The 26,670-nt window shown below is 47.8% G+C and overlaps 1 protein-coding gene across 3 annotated transcripts in view; it reads right to left on the bottom strand.

The window, feature by feature from the left end:
• The window catches only part of CEMIP (cell migration inducing hyaluronidase 1), a 160,747-nt gene that overhangs the window by 45,707 nt on the left and 88,370 nt on the right, over positions 1-26,670 (bottom strand). For 2 of the 3 annotated variants that reach the window (XM_069559647.1, XM_069559650.1), the window contains exons 2-11: positions 22,573-22,682; positions 19,844-19,990; positions 19,192-19,330; positions 18,226-18,462; positions 13,766-13,945; positions 10,467-10,537; positions 9,604-9,699; positions 8,878-8,999; positions 2,902-3,034; positions 1,908-2,099 (exon numbers count right to left, since the gene is read on the bottom strand). In XM_069559647.1, coding sequence (XP_069415748.1) covers positions 1,908-2,099; positions 2,902-3,034; positions 8,878-8,999; positions 9,604-9,699; positions 10,467-10,537; positions 13,766-13,945; positions 18,226-18,462; positions 19,192-19,330; positions 19,844-19,990; positions 22,573-22,666 — 1,411 coding nt within the window. In that variant the 5' untranslated portion in view covers positions 22,667-22,682. Of the gene's footprint in view, positions 1-1,907; positions 2,100-2,901; positions 3,035-8,877; positions 9,000-9,603; positions 9,700-10,466; positions 10,538-13,765; positions 13,946-18,225; positions 18,463-19,191; positions 19,331-19,843; positions 19,991-22,572; positions 22,762-26,670 lie in introns of those variants that run through there. The other variant, XM_069559649.1, reaches the window with a different exon arrangement.

Raw genomic sequence — 26,670 nt, 5'->3', positions numbered from 1 at the left:
AAGGAGGACCCCAGGGTCTGGCACTCACTAGGAATTGCTTCCCTCGGGGCCATCCTGTAAGTGGGGAGCTAGGAAGTCTAAGAAGCCATTGCACTTAGAAGAAAGCCCCCAAATTCTTTCTCAAGCACACTCCCACTAGCCAAAAAGACTGTGTCGAATTTTACTTTTTGTAGTTTTGTTTCTAAGCTAATAGATACTTTCCATATGTTGGTTATACTTTCTCAATCCATAGTATTCTGCTACCCCTCGATTCTAATACTTCTTTAGGTACAATGGTCCTGTGGCAGCTGATATAGTTAAAAAAAATTTATTGGGTTATAGTTGATTTACAGTGGTATGTCAATTTCTGCTGTACAGCAAAGTGCATCCCCTCTTTTTAAAATTCCTTTCCATATAGGCCATTACAGAGGACTGAGTAGAGTTCCCTGTGCTGTATAGTAGGTGCTTATCAGTTATCTATTTTATACACAGTAGTATGTATGTGTCAAGCCCAATCTCCCAATTAATCCCTCCTGCTCTTTAGCCCCTGGAAACCATAAGCTTGTTCTCTACACCAGTGACTCTATTTCTGTTTTGTAGATAAGTCCATTTGTACCTGTTTTTTAGATTCCACATATAGCAGCTGATATTTTCAATGCCTAGTATTGATTTGCCTTTCTCTGCAAATACATCTCAGTTTTCCTCTGGGGAGTGACTGTATCCATGCAATGCAGTCTTCGTAGGACAGTTAATGATGGTGTCCTAGCCAGAGGGTGAGCACGTGAGCCACCAACCCAGTCAATGCTGTCTCCCTGGAAGGTAACTTTCAAGCACCATGTCCCAGGACATGCAAATAGTGATGCCTTAAGGAGGCTGCCCATGCATCCCTGCACCCCAGACCCCCGAAGCTGCCCTATTTCTGGTCCTTGTTTGCAGTGTGACTGCCCAGCTTCTATTTAGCTCTCTAAGTTGAATAGTTTCCCAATTAATTCCTATTTTGTTTAAGGTAGTCGAATTGGATTCTGTAACTTACAACCAACAACTCTAGTCAATACATGACTCCCCTCCCCAAAGAATAATTGACCTGGACTATAAACAAGGTCTCTTTTTACATCTTTGTTGTTGTTTAGTCACTAAGTTGTGTCCAGCTCTTTGTGATCCCATGGGCTGTAGCCCACCAGGCTCCTCTGCTCATGGGATTTCCCAGGCAAGAATACTAGATGGGTTGCCATTTTCTCCTCCAGGAGATCTTCCTGACCCAGGAATCAAACCCTCATCTCCTGAATTGGTAGGCGGATTCTTTACCACTGAGCCATTTGGGTAGCACTCTTTTTACTTCTAACCATCTATAGTTGCAGTAACCTCACATAACATAAATAACAAGGGCATTTAAGTCAAGATTTAGGAGAAGAAAAAGGAAATGTAAAAGGTAGAGAAAGAAGGTATTTACATTTTTGTGGTAAGTTAAATTATTGCTAACAAATATTCACTCCCTCCCCTCTGTCTTAATGGGAGAAATAGAGCTCCCCATTCATGTTGAGCTGGGCCATATGATCTATTGGAAGGTAGGTGTGAGAAGGTTCAAGTTTGGAGCTCAGGCAGGCCTTAGGAGTCCTCCTTGATTCTGTTCACTTCTCTGCCATGAATAATAATATGTCCTTGGGAAGAATGAGAGTCACATGGAACTGACCCAAACCCAACCCTTGGAGCCAAGTTTAGTCTAGAAAAGTTGAACCCTATATAGCCTGTAGATGCATTAGTAAGAAATAAAAGTTTGCCATGAAATTTTAAGAAATTTTTTTGTTGTTGTTATGTAGCATTATCATGGCTATAGCTGACTAATACAAATTTGTTTTTATTTCAGTCAACTTTAAGCCTAGCAATTTTCAGTTTCATCTAGCCTAGGAAGGGGTAAGCAAATGTCCTACCTGCTACTTTGACCTGGTTGGGGGCACAGGTTCTGCAGGGGAGCACCTGGAACTCTTCTGCCTGGTACATGGAGTAATCGGTACTGGCAACAACCAGGGTGTCCCCAGGCTTCCATGACTGTACATTGTCTTCCAGGTGCAGGATGGTGCTGTTCACATTGGTGTCGATGGTCACGGTGAGTTTGGGCCTCACTATAACCCAAAACAGGAGAGACTGAGAGATAAACCTTTGCTCCTGGCAAACTTCCACCACTTTCCTTACCCTCCCTAAATCAGTAAATGCCAGGTTTGCCTATCCAAAACCCAAATCACCAGGCTCGCCCCGAACCAGTCTTGGTATGGGTTTTTTTTTCATTTGAAGTCATCAAAAAGCCCTACCAGAAAAGAGCCATTCATTAGCTCCGGGCAGGGGAATTTTCCACTAACTCCTTAGCTGGAGTTAAATGGGGCTGTCTCTCCACACCCACTTTGCAAAAGATGTAAAACAAATATAGTTTCTCTCAACTATTATTTACAGTAGCTGTCAGCCTTCTCTTCCAAAAAACTCCCATCCCTAATGACTGCCTTCTGGAGATGGCCAAGTGCCCTCGAGAAGAAACCGACCATTTCCAACCCTTGCTAACAAGCACCTCGGGAACTGGGTTTAAAATAATAGCATCCAGAGAGGCCATGGGCTGCGTATCTCTGGGGGGGCGGGGGCGGGCTGCAGGAAGGTCAGCTCCGTCCACGGCACCCTGGTTGCCTTGAATAGGCCCTTCCCCTTCCTGAAAGGCGTATGGGCAGGGTGGGGCTCTACTGGCTCCTGCCAACTCCGAGGACCCTCCCACGGTTCCTGTGTCATAGAAGGGCTCTCCATCGAGAACTTGGCAGGAGCGCCATGTCATTGAGATACCCGGAGGCGGCTGACCCCGCCATCCAAACTCGCAGTGCATAGCTGCCAGCTGGAGGAACCGAGCCACGGAGGCAAGAGTGTCCCCAGTAAGGGGCTGCTTACCAGGCTTTCCGCACAGGAACCGCACACGGTAGCTCTGGCAGGCTTGGCCCCGGTCATAGCACACAAACCTGTAATCCTGGCCTCTTTTGTAGACGACCTCAGTGGTGAGGTTGACTCCATCCAATGTAGTGGCCTGGGCATGGCACAGAAATTACAAAGTCATTTCTCTTTGTAAAGAAGGAAGGTGATGATTAATGTTACAAACATATACTCACAAGTCTAAAATTGCTGCTGCGAAACTTATTTACAATGGCTTTAGACCATTATTCTAACATTTCCCCTTCTCTATTCTGTTATAAGAAGGGCAGCATGAAGTCACAGGGTGGATAAACATCTTGCCTGGGGTCCCACCATATTTGGTATCCAAACCAGTGAGTAACTATACTGGGGAACGGTTTACAGAGTGTTTATCACCACCACATGCTCTTTTAAGAGCTGGGCGGGCTGCTTTCTACAACTGTGCCAGTCTCCTCCACCAGTATGTCCACAGTGGCCAACATTTACTGAAGACTCATTGGATCAACCTGCTGGTGCCCAAATGTGACTCCATATCCTGTGGGGAGTCTTTAAAAGATACTCTTGCTGGGACTTCTCTGGTGATCCAGTGGTCAAGAATCCTCCGGCCCATGCAGGGGACACGGGTTTGATCCCTGGTTTGGGAAGATCCCACATGCCTCGGAGCAACTAAGCCTGTGCACCACAACTGCTGAGTCTGTGCTCTGGAGGCGGTGAGATGCAACCACTGAGCCCATGGGCTGCAACTACTGAAAGCCGAGGGCCTACAGCCTGTGCTTGGCAGCAAGAGAAGCCACCAAAATGAGTAGCCTGCACACCATGACTAGAGTAGCTCCCACTCACTGCAACTAGACAAAGCCGATGCAGCAGCCAAGACCCAGTGCAGCCACCAAAAAAAAAAAAAATGCTCATGCCCAGGCCCCATCCTCAGAGTCTTGGATTTGATTGTGTCTAGGGTACAACCTGGACATGAAAACTTTGAAAGGCTGCCCCCAAGTGATTCCAAAGGGAAGTTAAGTTTGAGAACCCCTTTTGTAGTTATGGAGCTCCATACTTTTTTTTTTCAATTTGTTTTTTATTTTTTGGCCTCACTTTGCACCACATGAAATCTTCGTTCCCTGACGAGGGAATGAACCCTCACCCCCTGCCTTGGAAGTGCTGGGGGCCACCAGGGAAGTCCCTGAGTTCCATACATTATTGCATTCAGTCTTCCTGGCGCTGAGGTCTATGAGGTTGATGCTGGTTGGAAACATGCTCAGAGAGGTTGGGTAATTGCCCAGCATCACACAGCTGGTAAGAGGCAGGGCCAGAATCTGGACTCATCCAGTGATAGATGCGCGCTGGGTAGGTGTGTGGTGCCTCACAGTCCCTTGCGCTGCTGTCCCTACTGTCCTGCGTTCAGTGTCTGTCTCCTACCAGAGGGGTGATGGGCTCTGGAAGGGCCAGGTATTGCTTCTTCCCTGATCTCAGCATCCAATCCAGGGCCAGGCACACAGCAGAGTCTCAGCTGATGGCAGCTCCAAGGCCAGGTAGAGAATCTTAGGAGTGGGTTCAGAGGAGGGCACGGTCCCTGCCAGCTGGGGCTCACCCTGGGGCTGGGGTGTGTCTGTACCACGATGGTGGCTGTCATCAGAGACTTGCAATTTAGAGCAAGGGCCGCAGCTGTTGTCCTTTTCGGCACAAAGACCAAAGGGACCAGGGCTGGGCAAATAGGAAAGCGAAGTATAGTCCGTCTAAAAAAGGGCGGGGGAAGCTTTTAGGAAACATTGTTTTGAACCCAGCAGATATCCGTTGTCTGTGGTTTGGGAGGAGAGCTGTGGAAATGTGAATTTAGCCAGAATAAAAATTCAGGCCTTTCCTGCAGGCAACACGCTCACAGCCCTTATCTGGGGTGGTTCCTGCAGCAGAGAGGCAGGCACTGCTGACTCGCCCTTAGAGGAAATCAGGAAGGCTCACAGGGATTTAGGTGTAAGTTCAAGGTCACCTGACTGTCAAGCCCACTCCTCTGACTCCCAGATCTTTCCCCTTGAGGCCAGCATGTTTTTCAGTAGGACATCCCTGAATATTGATAACTGAGCCTAAAAACATCATCCAGGGGAGCTGGACATATTTTAAGGTACAATATCCAATAAAAATTTCAAGAAAACCTCTATTCAATTTTATTGTTTTTCTTTTTCTCTCTTTTAAATCATAAGAATGACCTCAGTTTTGGATAAGAAGAGTAAAAAGGGCTCTCCCACTGTTCAGTGAACCTGATCTTCACTTTAAGTAGACACAATGTGATTGTTATTCTTCATAATAATTATAAAATAACCAGCAATGTCATAGGCTTCCCTGGTGGCTCAGTGGTAAAGAATCTGCCTGCCAATGCAGGCGATGCAGGTTTGATCCCTGGTCCGGGAAGATCCCCTAGAGAAGGAAATGGTAACCCACAACAGTATTCTTGCCTGGGAAATCCCATGGACAGAAGAGTCTGGCAGGCTACAGTCCTTGGTGTCACAAAAGAGTCAGACACAAGTTAGTGACTAAACAAGTAATATCATAATAAATAATAATATAAACAAATAATTTTAAAATAATAAAAGAAAATTATGGGCACTCGCTGTAGGTCAGAAGCTTCATGTATTGCTGCATTAAATCCACAAAATAATCCCATGAAGGAAAAATTATTATCTCCATTTTTGCTTAGGAGGAAATTGAGACACTAAATTAAATAGCTTGACTGACAGATATGGCCAAGATTGCTAGTGAGGAACCCAGGGTGCAACATTTTAGGCAGCACTCACTCTCCAGGGTCACGTGAGTGCAGAGTTGGCACCTGGGAGGCAGTGCCACCTTAAATTTGGTGTTTTGGGCACCTCACAGGTCCCAAAGGACATGTGAGTCCATTAGGTTCCACAGGCCTTGAAAGGCGGGTGAGTTTTAAGAGAGAAGGTGGGAAGCAGGGAGATTTCAGCCCAAGAGAACCATCAGAAGGGTGAGGACATGGGAACTGGGGACTATAGTTTTTGGGTTTGATTTTGCAGAATCACAAATGATCAGATGTTGAAAAACTTTCCTTGAGTTGAGGTCATCTGTGCTGGTCTTAACTATTTCCTTTTTCTTTCCAACTCACCATCCTGCCCAGGTGACAATGTCCTAACACCCCCTCCCCTCCAAAGGATTTGACAGCAGGTATCTCAGGGACCCCTTGTGTGGGGCCCTCGGGGTGATCAGAGGTGGCAAGTGACCCCAGTAACCTGTGATTTCCCATGGTGGCAAAAATAGGCACCTGGGCATCTCAGTTTTGTCTCAGTCTCTCTGGTGGGTTAATTATCTTGGGCATTTAGCTCCTGGCAGATGTGTCTCACGCTCTGTTGATAAAGAGAATGAAATCTTGCTTCTCTCACCTGTGGTAAATATAGCATAAGCCTGGTTTTGCTTTTTTGACTTCAGAAAAACCCAGAGTATCCTCTACCTCATTACCTCTGATGACTATAAAGAAATGGGTTGATGGCGAGAAAGGAGGTGAGCCTGACATTTTCAGGATAGAGTACTTCCTGTTTCTTTATTTCTTAATTTGTATTGGAGTATAGTTGCTTTACTATGCTGTGTTAGTTTCTGCTGTTCAGCAGAGTAAATGGGCCCTGCAGTGCGCTGGCAGCCTAGTGGTTACAGAGTACGGGGTTGGGTCCCCATGGAAGGTCTGGGATTATTGAGTTGGTGAGCAGTCATGTTGTTGTTTAGTCACTAAGTCATGTTTGACTCTTTTCAACCCCTCTGACTATAGCCCACCAGGCTCCTCTGCCCATGGGATTTTCCAGGCAAGAACACTGGAGTGGGTTGTCATTTCCTTCTCCAGGAGATCTTCCTGATCCAGGGATAGAACCTGAGTCTTCTGCAGTGCAGGTAGATTCTTTACCACTGAGCCACCTGGGACGTGAGCAGTCATATACTATTACATGTATGACATATGGGAAAAATACATATATTTTCACTGGTTTCCTCTGCTCTCTCCAAGCCTTCAGTAAAGTTTTACAGACTGTTTGAGCCTGGGATTAGTGGTGCTTTGACACTCTCTGGGAAGAGTCCATATCAGCTCGGATCAAAGTTCCTGAGAGTAAGAAATGCCTAAGGAAAGCTATTTTCCTGGCATGGAGAAGTGGTCTTCTCAACAACAGTGGTCTGGAGCCAGACAGCTGGCAGAGCAAACACTGGGAGGGATTTTCAGAGCATGGACACATTCCTCGAGGATTTCCAGAAATGCTTGGGGAGGGAGCAGCCCTGGTATAGGACTGGACTTCCTGTAGCCAAGTGAACTGGAGGAATCCAATTGGGGCTCTCTCAGAATTAGAGCTGGAACGTGCAGGGTTGCAAGAAAAAAAATAAAGTTAAATCTGAGAAGTATGTGCTTTGGGGGAGTCAGCGCTTTTTGATTCTCTTGGACCCGAGAAGAGTCTATAACGTGTAATGGAATCTGGGTAAATCCTTCTCAACCATGCTGGAGCCATGTGAACGGACAGCCTTGGCCAAATAATGAGAAAGGTTTCCCTGGCCTTTGCTGACTGCAGAACTGACCGTCCTCTCTTGGAAAAGTGGCCCCTTGTCCTGCAGTCCCTCTGTATTGCAAGGCAGAGGGCGGAAGTCAAGCCTTGAGGGTGGAGGGATATGGAGGAGTGAAAATAGTCAGATGACCTGGGACCTAAGGTTAGATAATCTGAGAAAAGATGGTGTACAAATGTTTCTATTTTTATCGGCTGAAAGAAGATAAAATGGGCAGAGACGGTCTTCTAAATTCTCGTGTGTGTGTGTGTGAGTGTGTGTGTGTGAGTGTGTGTGTGTGTGTGTGTGCATGTGCGCAGTTATGTTGGACACTTTGCAACCCTGTGGACTGTAGCCTGTCAGGCTCCTCTGTCCGTGAGATTCTCCAGACAAGAATACTGGAGTGGGTCGCCATGCCCTCCTCCAAGGGTTCTTCCCAACTCAGGGATCTAACCCTTATCTCTTGCGTTTCCTGCTTTGGCAGGAGGATTCTTTACCACTGAGGCATCTGGGAAGTCAAATTCTCTCTCTCTTTTTTTTTTTTTTTCAAATTCTCTATCAGACATTTAAGTGGCCCCAAATCTTGCTTTGGAAGAAGACCAGGCGTAAGGAAACAGACTCCATTTTCTTGCCTGTGTCTCTGTCTTTCCTGTTCTCCTTTGAGCTCTCAGGCTCACCAGCTCAGCCACTGAGTGGTGCCACACTTTCGTGATGGAGCCAGCTGACAAAGCCTAGGTCCTCTTTGCTCGATCGCTCAGTTGTGTCTGACTCTTTGTGACTTCCTGAACTGTAGCCTGCCAGGCTCCACTGTTCATGAGATTCTTCAGAAAGAATCCTGTAATGGGTTGCCATTTCTTAATCTAGGCGATCTTTCTGATTCAGGGGTTGAAGCCACATCTTTGCATCTCCTGCCTTGGCAGGTGGGTTCTTCACTCCTAGCACCACCTGGGAAGCCCCGGTCCACTTTGAACAGAGTTAACTCCAAGTGAAGATCCCAAGCAAATACTGTGCATTCTGTGAAGGCTGACTTTCACTAAGCTGAGAACAAGACTGTAGGTGTTCTCCACCTGGGCTGGTCTCAGCCTGCATCTGAATTCCAGCTACACCCTGCGAACCTGAAGCCCCCCCAAAAAATGAATGGGTGCATGAAGCCGAGAAGGTCATATACTCCCCGCACTGGGCAGCCTCACCCATGGCTGAAGATGCAGGCTGAGGAGACAGAAAAGGAACTCTTTAGCAGGACCCAGAAGAGAATCTGAATCCTGGCTTTGAAAGTCATGGACAATCAGCTTCCAGGTCAGTCTTTAAAACGAGAACGCTACTCTCCGGCATTACCGACCTCACAGGAGGGCCATGAGACTCACACCACTCAGATAGTAAGAGAGTTTGTGACCTACAGCATCTTCTTCAAGACAAAGCCTTGAAAAACTTCTTGGTTACCTGTATATCAATGGGGCGATTGCAGATTTTCCCTGGGTGAGTGACCCCGAGGTCTGAAATTTTCTCTCCACCTTTCGTATAAGATACTTGGTCATGTTCGAACCACTCTGTCCACTCCACATCTGGGCAGAAAGCAAAGATCAGGGTCAGGCAAGCAGGGCGCTGAGACTGGCCATGCTGGGCGCAGCCTCCAAGTACCCTCGGCCCAGTGGGAATCAAATACCATAAGTCCAGACTCTCACCAGGCTGGCTCCCAGAGGCCTGTAATTCATCTGCCAACCTCCCCGCCTCCCCCAACTTTTCATTGCAAGTGCCTCTTATTGACTATCTTATTTTATAAAAGCAACAGATATTCTTCATTATTGCCAAAAGGAGAAAGATAAGATCCAGCCAGGAACCCATTGTCTGAGGGTGCTCGTGAAGAGTGTTGCTTTCCACGCCACCCACCATGTCCCCGTGTGTGAGCTCCTTGAAGGCCGGGTCCTACTGCTGTCTGCATCCCCTGTCGGTGCCATCGCCTGGCGCAGAAGAGGCATTCCGTGAAAGGGCACATCCCTCTGGGTTATTCCCTATTGAGCCCAGATTAAAGACCGCTCTCAGCTGCCAACTGAGTTGACACTGAAGCCATCAAGCGGCCTTACTGGTGGAAAGAAAAATTCTCCTTCTGTAAAGTCCTGACTTTTTATCCCGCTGTGGAATTTTACCAAGGGGTCCCAAGCTCCTCACCTTGAACCCACTCGCTGGATGAGGAGACGTTGAAAAGCTCACCATGCTCTGTCCGGAAGAGTTTGAACACCCGGGCAGCAGCAGAACCGTGGTGTCCTATCAAAGAGGAGATCGGAGGCATCAGCAACCACACAGACCCCCGAATTAGGAAAGATGTGATGCTAAGGCAGAGAAAGCCCCCTGCACACGTAGATCTTGAACTTCTTCATCTTGCTTTTTTTTTTTTTTTTTTGGCCACAAGGCATAGCATGTGGGATCTTAGTTTCCTAATCAGGGATGGAACTCATGCCCCCTGCAGTGAAAGCACAGACCACTAACCACTAGACTGCCAGCGCAGTTCTCAAAGCATCTTTTTAGATCAAAATATTACTCCTGCTGGTTCTGACCCAGTTCTCATAGTTCCTGTGTCACTTGTTTGGGAGTAAACAGATGACGATCTCTTTGCAAATGTAAACATTATCTTAGTGATCAGCCTTAAACCAGTATGGACTTTTGCCACTCATGTAACCTGGCCATTAAGCAGCTAGTCACTCAGCAGTGTGTTGGGAGATGGATCAGCCATATTCTGGGGAAGGAGAAGGGGGTGTGTTTGGTCATGTCCAACTCTTTGCGATCCCATGGACTGTAGTTCACTAGCCTGCCCTGTCTATGGGATTCTCCAGGTAAGAATACTGGAGTGGGTTGGTATGCCTTCCTCCAAGGGATCTTCCCAGTCCAGGGATCAAACCTGTGTCTCTTATGTCTCCTGTATTGGCAGGCAGATTCTCTACCACTGCACTATCTGGGAGGAGAGTGGTTCAAAAAGCCCCTGAGCCTATTGGTCAGAAAAACCCAGGGGAAAATGGCCTTTCACCGTTTATTACCATGATACTCAATGTGGTCTTCAACGGAAGAAGAGGGATTTCCTTTCACAGTTAGGAAACTCCAAGGGTGTCTGAAAAAAAGACAACAACAAAAAGTAAAGTTTTCACCAGTCTGAGCCTGTACTGGAAGCAGAGTTAACATAGTGTCATAGTGAGGCTGTTTGGGGAAATGAGTTCCTGGGCTGGGCTTCCCTTTTCCAAAAGAACAAGAGCCTTTCTCAGCAAGCCCTGGCTTTCCTAACCATTTGAAAGGCCATCTGACCAGCCTGATGTTTGTGGATCCTGAGCCTCTGCAACTCCATTCTGGCAGTAGATGGGGCATGAATCATAAACAAACAAGCCCGTAGACCCACATACCACTTGCCAGGCTCAGTGAGGTCCTGAAGCAAGTGCTCTGAGTCCTTCAGGAAAATAAGGAGACATGCTCCAAGGGAGAAAGGTTATTTCTCTCCCAAGTCTCGAGGAAAACTGGGCAGATGTGCCTGAGTCCCGAGCAATCGGCACTGGGCCTTGGAAAGGAAACAGATGTGTTTTTTTCATGAAGAGCGAAGGAGGAAAAAGAAGTGGTCTGATTTTGGAAAGTCATACACTCTTCTTCTCTCTATTGAAATGTGCACTGCTCTAAGGCAGGGAGGTTTTCTTATCGATCTTTATCCAACCTCTAATACCTAAGCCAGCCTCTCTCTTACTATGAGCTATCAACAGCTCATATTTGTTTGATTATTTTTGTTTTGATCTCACCTTCAGATCAAAGGTTGGGGTTCATTGAGGTTGGGGATTAGACTGTGTCACACTTGCTTAAAAATCTTTCAGTGCCTACAGACTTGGATAAAGAGCAAGCTTCTTGGCACTGAGCAAAAGGCCATCCTGCACCCACCTTGCCAAGTTCATCTCTCTTCCTTCCCCTTCTTGTTCTTTCACACACCATCATCAATTCTTTTATGTCTGCCTTCCCTTGAGAGCTCAAGACTTCTGGCAAAACCTCACGACTTCCCGCAAGAACTCAGTATGACTAGTCCCTTCCTGGTGCTTTATTTCAATTTCTGCTCAGTAATCACTTTCTGGATGAACGCACTTACGATGGGCCTAAGTTTCAGATCTTCTGCTGACTTTAAGTGCTCTGAGTTTGTCATTCAAAGTGGGTCTATATACAAATGAAGGGTAACAATGTAATTCCTGCCTATGTATCTCCTTTACTCATAGAACATATTAAGAGCACCCATCCTAAGCACTAAAGAATTAATGCCTTCAAACTATGGTGTTGGAGAAGACTCTTGAGAGTCCCTTGGACAGCAAGGAGATCAAACCAGTCCATCCTAAAGGAAATCAACCCTGAATATTCGCTGGGAGGGCTGATGCTGAAACTCCAATACTTTGGCCTCCTGATGCAAAGAGCCGACTCATTGGAAAAGACCCTGATGCTGGGAAAGATTGAGGGCAGGAGGAGAAGGAGGCAACAGAGGACGAGATGGTTGGATGGCATCATCAACTCAATGGGCATGAGTTTCAGCAAACTCCAGCAGATAGTGGAATACAGGGAAGGAAGATAAGCAACAGAAAAGGGAAAATATCAGCTTCAGATCACATGGATGTCTAGAGAGGACCCACATGCCTCTCCTCCACTTTTCCAATTATTCCTACACCACCAACTCAAATCAACAGATAGATCAAGAGCTGGAGGCACATTTAGCATGCCCAAAGCTTGTTTCCCTGTCTCTGACACTGATCTCTTTTTAAAAAAGTAATAATACCCAAATATGTTTACTGAACAAACACACTCTCCCTCACTGAATTGATACAACCTATGTCATACATTGGGGCTTCCCTGGTGGCTCAGCAGGGAAAGAACCTTCCTGCAAGGCAGGAGATATAGGAGATGCAGTTTCAGTCACTAGATGAGGAAGATCCCCTAGAGGAGGAAACGGCAACCCACTCCAGTATTCTTGCCTAGACAATCCCATGGATAGAGGAGCCTGGCGTGCTGCAGTCCATAGGGTCACAAAGAGTTGGATACAACTGAGCGACTGGACAATGACAATCCTTCCCATGGCTCTTGAGAAGAGTTGTTAATGTTCATTGAGTTTTACTCTATGCTACCCACAGTGGCAAATACTTTGCTCATATCATCACCTTTACCTTCCCCAGAGTCCTCTGAGCTGACTCCTGAAATATCCCATTTTACCCATCACGGGGACAGTTCAAAGAGAGGGTGAGTCACTTGTGTGCCATCACCAAGGAGGAGGTCCAGCCCAGACTCAAGATTCAGGACAAATTGGATGCCAGATCTTGGCCCTTCTTCTGCTGAGGCCATATGTAGCCAGTCTCTTTGTGGTTCTACCTCTCGGTGTAGATGAACAAACTGGCCTTTTGGCTTATATGACGATGAAATAGCAATGCCCTCAGTTTTTATCAACAAAGGAGCTTTGCAATACTATAGTGTCATTGTCATGTTTGGCTGCCCAAGTTTCCTGCCCAAATCCTCCAGAGGGAGTTGCCCACGGGTAGGTGGAAAACGCACCCTGGAACCTGGAGCCCTGCTCCTGCCCAGGGGGACTCCACCCAGTCAGTAAAATTGCTTTGCTCAGAGCCCAGGAAGAGCCTCTGGCCTGTCCCCATCTTGCCCATCATCTGCAGAGCCGAAGGACAGGGTGTCTCTATCTCCAACAGCCACGGGGAAGATGATCTCAACTTTCCGCTAAACCGAGATCTGATTCAACACGATTCAAAGGTGTGGCTACTGTCGGCTAAACCATAACACATTTATCTTCAAGCCAAAGCGTGCGCACCGCCAGAATCAGGCATGACGCTGCAAACCCAGGCAAATAAAACTCGCTCTGGAGCACATCAAAGTACCCCTTCTGCTGGGAGGGTCTTGGCAGGGCAGAGGCAATTCATATAGTCTCTAAACAGATGTCTGCCAACCCCCCAAGGCACGTTATGATCCCTTCACCAAAGGAAAGGAAGATGACCATTCATTGTACATCTGAGGCACAGCTCTTACCTTCAGTAGATACTCAATTAATATTTAGTAAGTGACTGACTGAATGAATGAGTTTATATACCAGAGAGTTTGAAGTTTGAAGAGTGGAACATGCTTGTAAGAAAAACTAGGTTCCCTTTAAAAACAAGTCGTAATATATCCAATGCAGATGGATGTGTGTACCTGCATCCTCCAGGGTCACCCTTGAGGGTCACGCGGCCCTGGGGAAACCAGGAAGGAAGTTAGGTAAAGTCTGTCTGGGCTAGCGTTGCTTTAGTGTTCTGGAGCCCGGGGAAGCGATGGAAGTGATGACCGATACCTGAATCCAAGGTGTAGGAAGTGTTTGCTGCCCAGTTTGGTCATCGCCTTTCTGGCCACATCATCCAAGTTTCGAGAGCCTTCATCGTTCACAGCAACAGAAAGGATCCTGCCATCAGGCACGGCATTTAAATACTGGGCCAGACGCTCACTCTCTTTCTTGGATCTATAGGTGTCAAATCTGAAAGGGGCAGGGAGAGGAGATATTAATAGTCCTAACAGCAGTGCAAAAAGAGAGCTCTAAGCACCTACCTGTGGTAAGACAGCTAACATGCCATCCAAAATCTCAAGAGTCATGATTTTTAAAGAAAAGAGCTTTTATCACAGCAAAGAAAAAAAAATCATCTGAGACTTGTCAAAGATAATCCATCCTCATACATATAAAGCAGCTAAGAAATGGAGATCTCAAAAAACTTATACCACAGGTGACAAGAATTTACAAAGGAAAGATAAAATTTTGTCATGATCCCAACTCTAAATATAAAGCATACTTACTAAGTATAAAGATTTTGTACAATGGCAATGAAAATTCCAAAAGAATTTGTCTTGGAACTTAACAAGCAAAATAGTTCTACAAGGAATCTAGAAAAATAAACCAGCATGAATAGCCAAGGTTTGAGAAAAGGAAAACAAAGGCAGTTAGGGGATGTGGGTGAGGGGATGTGTGGGTGCTCAGGGGTCGTCAAACTTACTTTTAATTGTTTCCATAACCTGGTCTGACCCCACCTAGGCCCCTTCCTTCTCCACTGACCTTTCCTATGAAACGTCTGCTACAATCCTAACATATCTCAGGGTCTCATAATCATACCACAAGCCCACTCCTGCCTTCACTCTATCATTCTAAACTTCTCTTCAGCCAGTCAAGTGCTTACTACCTCCCCAGAGTTGATCTAAGTTCTTATTTCTCCAAGTAACTTTATGCAAGTAACCTCCAGGTGACCAGGTCTCAAGTGACCATAGCCTGCATTTCTGTGTGTGTTTAGTGTTTACTAATATCTTTACTCAGACACCTTTAGCTGTCAGATTCTTGAGCCCACTGACTCATACTTTACCCAAAGGAGACAAGGAAGGGGCAGGCATCCTGACTTTGGAATCTCCACACCAGCTATTGGTATAATATCTCATTATCCACTTCAATGATGAATTCAATTTGATTGGCTGCCACAAGTAATCCATATTGTACTACCTAAGCAGCAGCACTATATCTGAAGAAAACCAGAGTTCAAAAGAATGCACGCACCCCAATGTTCTTTGCAGCACTACTTACAATAGTCAGGACACGGAAGCAACCTCAATGTCTATCTACAAAGGAATGGATAAAGAAAATGTGGTACATATACACAATGGAATATTACTCAGCCATAAAAAGGAGCAAAACAACACCCGTTGCAGAGATGTGGATGGACCTAGAGACTGTCATTCAGAGTGAAGTAAGTCAGAGAGAAAAAAACAAATATCATATTATATCACTGACATGTGGAATCTAGAAAAATGGTACAGATGAACCTATTTGCAAAACAGAAATAGAGACACAGATGTAGAGAACTCATATATGGACACCAAGGGGGGAAAAGGAGTGGGATGAACTGGGAGATTGGGATTGACATATATACACCACAATCTATAGACTAGATAACTAATGAGAGCCTACTGTACAGCACAGAGAACTCTGCTCCGTGCTCTGTGTTGACCTAAATGGGAAGGAAATCCAAAAATGAGGAGATATATGTATACGTATAACTGATTTACTTTGCTTCACAGCAGAAACCAATACAAGATTGTAAAGTGACTATAAAAGTTAATACTAAAAACTAAAATAAAAATAAATTGAGTATAATCTAATAAAATTTCTAAGAAAGAAGCACCATCCAGGAGTCAGAGCACAATGGAGTAGACCACTCTCTCTCCTCTGAAGGGAGGAGCTCTCTGATAGCCTTTGTGCCAATCAAGTGCATCCTGGTTGCGTTACCCCTGGGCTGAGGATTGCTCCACCCTTGCTCCAGCCAAGCAGGTGGCTGTTACGAGGGGACCCATGGGGGCAATTTAGTGACTCAGGGTCTGGGCAGATCTGGGTTTGAATTTCAGCTCCAACACTTCGAAGCCGAAGCCTTGTGATGCTGAGCTCCTCTATCCAAGGGATTCTCCAGGCAAAAATACTGGAGTAGGTAGCCACTTCCTCCTCCAGAGGATCTTCCCAACCTAGGATTCAAACCCACATTTCCTGCATTGTAGGCAGATTTTTTTTTTTTTTTTTTTTTTTTTACCATCTGAGCCACCAGGGAAGTCTCTGAGCAAATTTAGCCTCACTCAACCTCAGTGCTCTCATCTGTATAACAACAGAATCACCTCCCAGGGCATTTACGAAGATTCAGTTATATATTGTGGAGAAAGCGGTTAACACAGGGTTTTGCACAAAGTCCAGTGACTATATTGTTACTGATATTCACTGGAGGGCAAGGTGAATGGGCCAGCCTACACCACATCACAGCCAGCTCTTGCTGCCTTCCTGCGGATGCTCATGGCTCCTGCCCTGTTTTTGAGAAATTCAATATCCCCATCCTCCAGCAGCACCAGGACAGCTGCGTCTGCTTGCCCACTCCAGCTGCGCCCTTCCTCATGTCTCTTTCTCTCCAAGTGGCCTGCACTGGCCTCTGCTGGGTCTGGACAAGAAGCCCTGGGAGCTTACTGGTCAGGCCCAGCCTCTGCAGGGTCTACCAGCTCACACCCAAGCTCGGAGAGAGGACAGGGAAAAGAGACTTGCTGTTTCTACCTCCTGAATATCTCTCCAGTCCATCCACTTCTATCGCCGGCTGCTTCTACCTGAATCCTCACTAGTGACATCTTTTGCCCAGACAATGTGGAAGCCTCTGAACCAACTCTGCTAGTTTTACTTTTTTAAAAAATAATTTTATGTATTTATTTTTGGCTGTGCTGGGTCTACGTTACTGCATGGGCTTTTTGCTAGTTGCAGGGAGCAGGGGGCTACTCTTCATTGCAGTGCGTGGCTTCTCGTTGCAGGGGCTTCTCTTGCTTTTGAGCACAGGCTCCAGGGCACTCGGGCTTTAGTAGTTGCAGCACATGGGCTGAGTTGTTGCAGCTCCCGGGCTCTACAGCAAGACTCAGTAGCTGTGGTGCAAGGGCTTAGCTGCTCTGTGGCATGTGGAATCTTCCCAGACTAGGGATCAAACACGGGTCACCTGCTTTGGCAGGCAGATTCTTTACCCCTGAGACACCAGGGAAGTCCTGAGCTTTACTTTAGCTCTCTGCAAACAATCCACTCTCTACCGAGCAGCCGATTCTTTCAAGTTAGAAGGTATCCTTTATTTTTCACTTCTTTTTTATTTATTTAATTTTGCAAATTTTTAATTGGTGGATAATTGCTTTACAAAGTTGTGTTCATTTCTGCTGTACAAAAATGCAAATCAGCCATAAGTATATGTTAATGTATATATAAGGAATCTAGAAGAATGGTACTGATGAGCTTATTTGCAGGACAGGAATAGAGATGCAGATGTAGAGAACGGGGAAGGAGAAGGTGGGATGAATTGAGAGAGTAGCACTGACGTATCTATACTCTCATCTGTAAACAGATAGCTAGTGGGAAGCTGCTGTGTAGCACCAGAGGTCAGTGTGGTGCTCTGTGATGACCTAGAGGGGTGGGATGGGGGAGGTAGGAGGGAGGCTCAAGAGGGAGGGGATAATGTAAATGTGGCGGTTTAGTCAATAAATTGTGTCCGACTCTTACAACCCTATGGACTATAGCCTGCCAGGCTCCTCTGTCCATGGAATTCTCTAGGCAAGAATACTGGAGTGGATTGCCATTTCCTTCTCCATAGTTATAGCTAAATCACATCATTTTTTTTCTTAAAGTACTTCGGTGGCTTTGCATTCTACTAAGAATAAAACCCACCTCCTCACTGGGCCTCCCAGGCCGCACACCTGCCTCTGCCTGAAACTCCGACGTCATTGCATGTTGTTTCCACCACTCTCTGCCCTCCCACCTCTCTGCTGGCCCTTCCGTCCTATGAGAACATCACGCACTTTCTCAGCCCTGGCCCTTTGCACTTGCTGCTCTCAGTCTTAAACAATCGCTCCCGGACTCAGCCTCACCCCAAAGTCCTCGGCTCAAATGTCTCCTGTTTACACTAGGCTCCCTGACCACGTGATGTAAGATGACCTTCCTGAGCTACTCTGCACCACCTATGTCTTCCCCTAACTACCGATGATCCCAGCCTGAAACTATGCTGTGTGTACATGTGCATACGTGTGTGTGAATGTGCCTGTTCCTGTTCAGTTCAGCTTCACAAGGAAGATGCCTGGGGAAGGAGAGACCTAACTCCCTGAGATCAAGGATTTCTGTTTTGCTTATGGCTCAGCACCCTGAGTGGCCTCTGGCTAGGACACACGTCCAGTAGGTGTGTGCTGAATGAATGAATATGTTGATGTGAAGGCAAACCTTACCTGTCAGAATGGATGACTGTTCCTGATTTGGGGTCGATGACATGGACAATGACTCCACGGTGACCCCAGCTCCTTTCAAAAAAATAGCCTCCCTCTTCCAGGCCACCAGGGTGAAGAGTCTTGTTCAGAAACGTCCAAGAGAGCTTCTTCTGTCCATGCAACTCAAGGGTACCTCCTCTGTCGACACCAATGTACTTGAGGCCAAAGTAGGGGTCTAGCTGAATGCCATCATCAGCCCTGCGAGAGAAAACGGCTCTCTGTGGTTGGCCAACATCTCTGTTTAGTGGCTGCTGAGCCCAGAGGGGATGGCACTGCTGCTGACTCCCACTGTGGCCACCGTAGAACCAATCACACCTGGTGACCGCCCAAGATCAGTGGACATAGCATGAGCAACCAAGACAATCCCAAGCCGAAACAAAACGAGTCCAACAGGCCAAGCAGAAATACTCATCAATAGTCAACATGTTGGCACTTCTTTCCAGGTCTAAGTGCATTATATTTGGTCCATATCAGACGTGGAATCACCTGGACAACTACTGCATACCCTGTGTATTCTTGGCTACCACTTCTGAGAACTCTCAATTGCTTGGTGATGGAGCACAGCCAGAGGCAAATACTGCCTGGAATTTTTCTTTATCTTGTCCATCAGAGCCTATTAATAAACATTCACAGAGACTCCCTGAGCCATGACATGATTAGAAAGCAGCTAAAAGGCTGGCAGGGGTTTTTGTAACTTAAGTCCAGACCTGAGCCACAGTAAATAAAATACCTCGTGTACCTCTCCAACTCACCCAGGTTGCCAGTGTCTGTCTTGCTCGTGATTGTGATCGGGCAGGATGTAATGATAATTCCTTTCTTGCACTAAAGGCTTGCTGTCTCACCTTCCTCTCTTCTATGGACAATCTCCCCCACATCAGATCCAAGGGTGGCATGGTACCTGTAGTAGCGTGGGGACCGTCTACCCACCTTCCATACAGAACGATGCTGAAATTGCCCTGGAAAGGGCAGAGGGCACTCCCAGCATGCAGCTCTCCTCCGCTGTCAATCAGGATGTGCCGGGTACGCAAAACAATGGCCTCATCTTGGTCTTTAATGACTAGCTTTCCTGAAGAGGTAGGAATGGAGTGAGGTTGAAGAACACAAGCGTTAGTGATGAGATTCTAGCAGAGAGACGGGCAGACCTCCTGAGCCCCCATCTCCTCCAGGCAGGCAAGAAGGCCTCCTTCATGCACGTCTATGTTTGCTATGCTTATGATGTTCACTTTCCTCTGTCTTGGGACGGGTGAATATTGCCTGCTTGGTTTGCTGCCTTCACTGTGTGCCCTGCCTTCAATGAGTAAGCATCTGAAAGTCAGATAAGCAGAACTGCTCAGAGCACCAATAAGGAGTTTCCTCTATAAATGCTTCTTTCATTAGGATTGGACTCTGACAAGGCATTCCTTAAGTGCTCAGAGTTGATGGCTATCTCCAACAACCAGATGCTCTGACCTGAGCTCCAAGCATGTGACATTTGTTTTGTCCATCTAAAGTTATGGCAACCTGCATCTATCTGCTGGGCTCAGAGGCAGCAGACCAGAGAGATGGGACAGGGAGTATTGGGGGAAGGAGATTGTCTTACCTCCCTCTGAGATGCGGATGGAGTAGACCGTGGCAGAAGAGGCGAGCAACAGTGCTCTGCCCTGGCCTATATACACATAGTGGGTTGGATCATGGCCAGGATTCCAGGGCTGCAACTCAGGCCACTGATCAGGGCACTCAGCTGACCCTGCCAAGCACAGAGAGGTGTCACTGCCACCATCCACCAGCCTCCCCAGCAAGGATGGCACAGATCATGGGGTGGGAGGAGCTATCATGCACTTTCATGGCTCTGGCCTCCTCCCTGCTAGAGCTAAAAGCAGGGCCTTAGAGAGAAAAGAGAACCCCTGACATAGGAGGCCTGGGGTTTATCCCCCGCCCATCATTAGTTCATCACGCATTTTCAGTGAACTTCCTTCTTCTGGGCTCAGTTTTTCCCTTTATCAAATGAAGGGTAGACCAGATGACTCCTCAAGATATTCCAGGATTTAAAGTTAGACAGTGATATACCTAGATTATTTGTATTCCAAGGCATCCTTTCCCCTGGAAAGAATGTTTGAAAAGTTGGCAAAGTCCTTTCCCCTTCTGCATGAGAATTTGACTTTTAGTTAATTTGCTCTCCCTGTTTCCCTGGAAACCTGAGAAAGATGGTATTCTATAAATGGTGCAACCAAGCAACATTAATTATAACAAAAGTGACCCCTGATTAGTCAGTGGCATCTAAACCAGGAACTATGAGGTACAGTGGTAAAGAATCTGCCTACCAATGCAGGAGATACAAGAAATGCATGTTCAGTCTCTGGGTTGGGAAGATCCCCTGGGGGAGGAAATGACAACCCACTTCAGTCTTCTTGCCTGGAGAATCCCATGGACAGAAGAGCCTGGCAGGCTACAGTCGAGGGGGCTATGAAGAGTCATGACTGAGTGACTGTGCACACACACAGTTATATTTATAACGATCCTGCTGGAGATGTCCTACTATGGGCTTCCCTGAGTGAAGGGACTCTGATAACTGGGCACATCCCACATGGCAACCCTGAAAGTTACATCTATGGAGTTGCTATACGAGACACTGGCTCTGATGGGGCAATTCCATGCCTGTCCAATGATGGTCTTGTTTCCTCTCACCTAAGGAGCTGTTATCTGGGAAACCAAAGAAGATAACTTCTGGGAGGCTTGTGGGATGTTACTAAGACCACTCCCATGAAAGAGGAGTGCCTGATGAAACACCAATGGCAGGTGGTGTTTCTGTCCTAAACCCTTCAAAGTTAGCCTGATGCTCAGCATGGCCTGCAGGATTCCCTGGTGGCTCAGCAGTAAAGAAGCTGCCTGCAATGCAGGAGACATGCATTCTACCCCTGGGTCCAGAAGATCCCCTGGAGGAAGGGCATGGCAACTCAGTCCAGTATTCTTGCTTGGAGAATCCCATGGACAGAGGAGCCTGGCAGGCTACAGTCCATAAAGCCATAAAGAGTCGGACTCGACTGAAGGAAGTGAGCACACAGGCATGAGCACGGCCTGCGGTAGCCTCGTGAGGCTGGATGTTTAGCTGAACTCAAAGCGCCCGTGGTGGGTGTTGCACTGCAAATAGAAGCACTGGGAGGAGTCCCTCCTTCCACTGCTCAGGAGGATCTACACCCCAGTGGGGTGCCGTGTACAGTGAGCAGAGAAGGCTGTCTCAGAAACAGGGAGACTCTCCCTGGACAGCAGGGGAAAGCCCAGAGGGAAAGCGATCAGAAGAGGCCACAGGCAAAACGAGATGAGAATGCTTGATCAGTGAACAAGCCTCAATGTACTCTTTTTTTCCTCTCACTAGGAATTAAGTTGAGAGCCTGAAACAGTAGATTTTTAAATAACTGGGGAGGGGATGGAGGAGCGGGAAGGTGCGTGTGCATGCTAAGTCACTTCGGTCTCGTCAGCCTGCCACCCCATGGAATGCAGCCCACCAGGCTCCTCTGTCCACGGGATTCTTCAGGCAAGAATGCTGGAATGGGTTGCCATTCTCTTCTCCAGGGGATCTTACCGACCCAGGGATCGAACCTGGGTCTTCTGCATCACAGGCAGGTTCTTTACTGTCTGAACTACCAGGGAAGCCCATGATCTTATGCACTGTATCTTTTTATTTTTCAGATTTTATTTTATCTTTTTACTTTACAATATTGTATTGGTTTTGCCACACATCAACATGAATCTGCCATGGGTTCTTAATGCACCAGATCTTATGGCAAATCAGAAAGGGAACATGAAGGTCAGATGGCTCCCAGAGAGCAGGCTGGCTGGCAGTTGTGTGTTTTTGTCTGTTCCACCCCACCCTGAGTGTTTGATAAATTTTCAATTGGTTGCCATCCTTTAACAAGTAGAGAGCTTTTATACAAAAGTCTGTATTTCTGGCTTCTCTTAAAAATTCAATAGACCCTGAAATAGGTGCCCCCCTTTTCCCATGTGGGGGCCATTGGCCAGGACTGAAAAGGGTGTGTTCCTTAACGGCGGCCTGCATTCTGCAGGTGACCACATCTCTACCTGGCCAGCTTCACTGCTCTGCATCATGTGCCTGGCTCCTGTAGACACTGAATTTGAAATCCCAAAGGCTGCCTGATGAAACCAAAGCACAGGATAAGACCTGCCCAGGGTCATTGAGTTAGCAGGGTCAGGCCAGAACCCCGTGGCCCTGCCCCTGCCCCAAGGCTCCTGCTCCCGGCCCCCAGCCCCTTGCTTCCAGAAGTGGCTACACCTTCTTTGTTGACAGGCAAAGGCCCAGATACTATGGCTTACCTGTGGATGCGGCACCAGGAAAGTGGGCCAGGATGAACCAACCAATGGTCAGCATTACCCTAAAGGAGACGTCCGTCCTGTGAGCAGCTCCCATCCTGGCAGAGTGCTCCCTGAAACAGGAGCACACCGAGTCAGACCTGCAAGCTTACCAGGCTGGAGTCAGTCTATGGGGCAGACACACACAGAGACACACAGGGCATGTGCACACACAGAGGCCATGCCAGCACGGGCACCCTCCAGCTGGCCAGTGCTGAGTCCTCAGCTGCCATGACTCAGGATTGGGCAGATCGGGGCATGCCAGCCCTGTCATCAACTTCCTGCCTGTGTCCTGCAGCTCAGAGACCCAGTGACGGATGGAATTTCATCCTTGGTGCTTGAGCTCGCTACCCTTCAGAACAAAGCTTTATTTTTCCTTCTTCTTAAGTTAAAAAACAGAGAAAACCAAAAACCACTCCCACTGAATATATGCTAGAAAATAGATGCCATTAAGTTCCTGTGTGATCGCAGCTGATTTGATTAACCTCTCTGGGCTTCAGTTTCCTAATCTGAAAAATGAGGCTGTGCACTAGCTGATTTCTAATGTTGAGAGTCCCTTGGACTGCAAGGAGATCCAACCAGCTCATCCTAAAGGTAATCAGTCCTAAATATTCATTGGAAGGACTGATGCTGAAGCTGAAATTCCAATATTTTGGCCACCTGGTATGAAGAACTGACTCATGGGAAAAGACCCTGATACTGGGAAAGATTGAAGGCAGGAGGAGAAGGGGACAACAGAGGATGAGATGGTTGGATGGCATCACCAACTCAAGGGACGTGAGTTTGAGTAAACTCCAAGAGCTGATGATAGGGGAAGCCTGGGAAGCCTGGCATGCTGCAGTCCATGGGGTCGCAAAGAGTTGGACATGACTGAGTGACTGAACTGAACTGACTGAATGTTAGTCTGTGCTTCTAAAACAAGTCTTGATGATAATATTGAGATCTTAAATAGGATGCCTGTGTATTATAAACCCTTTTAATATTACCCATCCAAGAGGAAGGCAGGGCAGAGATAGTTAATTGTCCCCTAATATCCATTTTCCCTGGAAAAGAATCCCTGTGTTTTATCTGGGCACACAGCCACCTAGAATAAAGGCTACCTTCCTCAGTCTCTGGAACTGTTTTAGCCAATATGGCAAAAGTACAGTGTATGAATTCCAGGATATGTCCTCACAGAAGGTGGGAAGCCTTTCTCCATGCTCCCCACCCCTTCCTGCTGGCTGGAATATGGATATGATGGCTAGATCTTTAGCAGCTCTCTTTGGCCACATAGGTAGTTGGAGCCATGTGCTGAAGATGGTAAAGCAGAGAGTAAGAAACCAGGCTCAGACCCCATGGAGAATTGAAACAGCTCTAGACTCTGGATTTAGTTTTCTGTGTGACAGAATTAAATTAATTTTATTTCATTTCTATTTTATGAAAGCCACTTTTTTTTTTTCCCTTTTACTCAGACAGAAGCTGACTGTGGGAATTTGTCTAGGTAATCCTCAAGACAGGAGCTTTAAAAAAAAAAAAAAAAAGATGCCTGATGTCCCTTTCAGAATATAACGCTCTTGGAGAAAGATCTCTGTCCTCGGGTACTCTGTTGCACACTAGAGTATGCAAACGAGGCTGGGAGAGCAGCCTGCTCCGGCTCCCCTGCCCATGTCCTCAGATCCTCCCCAGAGCCTGAAAACAAACAGATATTCTCCCACATGGAGGAATGGGCCAGATATCTTTCATGCCACACAGGCTCCTGCCTCTGAACCAGCTCAGGGATAAATCTGATCATCCCTGACCTCCCAGGTCCAGGTGAAGTGCTTTGTGTGAGTTCAGTGAGTCGGAGTAGGCAGGAGGGTCTGAAACAGAACGCCCTGGCCTTGTGCCTGGTCCCTCCCACACAGGTGCGCTGGGGAGGCTGGGGAGGGAGGCACAATGCTCTCAGCATCAATGTCCACGGTGTCCTCCTGGCGGGCACCGTGCCTGGCCCTGGCCTGACCTGGAGAGAACAACAGGACCCATTCTAGTCGTCTCAACAGAGCCGCTGGAGTGGGGCATCGAATGGTGCCTTTCTCCCCATGGCCCCCAGAAAAGGAGCGTCTGTTTTCACGCTCTTCGCAAGAGAAAGAAGGGGACGCTGGGGACAGGACTGTCTTGTGGTCCTCAGGGAAAGTCAGGGCCCAGCTCTCGAGCTTCCATCTTTTCAGCAAAACCAAACTGACTTGTTCTTTGCTGCTAAGAAGCCCCAAGCCATCCTGGGGCTTCATGAACCTCAACTTCGGGCCATGAGCTAGGAGAGGAATGTGGCCAGCACTGAGCAGGGCGATGTCCGGGGGATGGGAGGCAATCTGGGTGTGGGCACTCCTCCAACCTTAACTGCTGGGTGACCCTCACCCAGGCATGTGCTTCTCTGGGCCTTGACTCCCCATATGCAGAGTGGAAGGTTGGGATACAGGGACTTGTGGCCCTGACACCTTCTGATTACAGCCTAGGTCATTTCAGAGACAAAAATTGTCAGTTTCAGGATGAATGTAAAAACAATTCCACCTGGCAGGATAATGCTCAAAATCTTTCTCCTAACATGAAACAGATCTGCTGTGTCTGAGGCACTGGAGGCAGAGAGAACTGCACTCCCCTGCCTCAAAGAGCTCATGACCCCACATTGCCCGGGGAGGGGTGGGTGGGTCCTCCGGGTTTTTGTGCCCTCCGAGTGGCTTCCAGGGCCCTGAGCACAGAAACATGGAGAAAGGTCCTGTTGATATGCATCCCAAATGTTCTCAAATTTCACTTGGGACTTCTCCCCCAGGGGAGGAGGACAGCTTTTCCACTTGGCCACTGAAAGCTCTCTGGCAGTGGGAACTGGACTCAGCTTCTCCAGCTGGCAAGATATGGTCTGGAAACGGTGCCCAGCCGCAGAAGGCCTGGGAAGCACGCAAGTTGGCTAACAATGCTAGAAGCTTCCTCAGGGAGCTGCTGGCTGGAGCCTGGCTGGGTCCTGCTGGTTGTGAGCTGGCCCCTTCCTTGCAGGGCACGGTGAGCCCCTCGGGTAGAGTCGTGTGCAGGAGGAATGACTGGAACTCCAGGACACTTTGCTTCACAAGGCTTCACAACAACAAGCTAAAGTTTTCCAGAAGCTCGGCACCCCCACTCCATCCAGCTGTAGCTCCGAGTGTCTGCCAGGCTTCCCAGGAACGCAGAGGGGCAGGGCGTCGTCTGCCCCTGGCTGTCTCTGCCTCTCCTTGCTGCCATCACACAGCCGGGGTGGGGGCTCTGCTCTTCCTCCAGCTGCCCTGGGGTAGTAGAAGCCATCACCTGAAGGAGAAGAGGAGCACAGGGTTATTCAAGCCTTCACCGAGGCCCCTGAACCCCCAGAGGAGCAGCATTAGCAGGTCCACGCCCCACAGCATCCCCGCCCCAGGGGGAGGCGGGCCCTTGCTGCCTGCAGAGCCTGCAGCCTGCAGAAGCCAAACCCTCTTCAGGGATTACCAGGAAGAGAGGGGGGAGAAGGAGGTGGGGTAGGCTCAGTGTAAGCGCTGAGGGGTGGGGAGTGGGAGAGAGTGTGTGTGGGCGGTGTGGTAGGGCTGCAGGGGGACCCGGAAGCTGCTTTGGGGAGCGGGACAGCACAGGGACAGCCGTCACTCTGTCACATCTGCAACAAGGCAAGTCCCATTTTCCACAAACCCAGGCTTGGCTCAGAGCAGCAGGACACTGTGGGGACCTGGAGCACAGGCCCCAGAGGCCTCCAGGCCAGCCCTGCAGCTCAACATCAGGAAAAGCAGTTGACCACTCAGGCCTTGCTTTTTTTAACCTGTAAAACTGAAATAATGCCTCTTAAACTCCAAGGTCATTTTGATCCTCGCTTGAAGATCAAACGAGAGGCTCTATACAGGATGATAAAGCTCTGGGCCTGACCTGTGGTCAGTATGCAAGTTGTGGGAGCTGCTGGTATGAAGGATGCTTGCTACCAAGGGAGAAAGCCTGGGAGATGAACTCTGAGAACCTGGTCTGAGTTCCAGCTCTCAACAGCCACTTGACCTTAGACAAGTTGTTCAACCTCTCTGGGCCTTAGCTGTCTCATTTTTA

The sequence above is a fragment of the Ovis canadensis genome, chromosome 18 (assembly GCF_042477335.2).
Source record: "Ovis canadensis isolate MfBH-ARS-UI-01 breed Bighorn chromosome 18, ARS-UI_OviCan_v2, whole genome shotgun sequence".
NCBI classification, from domain to species: Eukaryota; Metazoa; Chordata; class Mammalia; order Artiodactyla; family Bovidae; genus Ovis; species Ovis canadensis.
The sequence above is the reverse complement of the archived record's forward strand: the minus strand, read 5'-3'. Positions and strand labels throughout refer to the sequence as shown.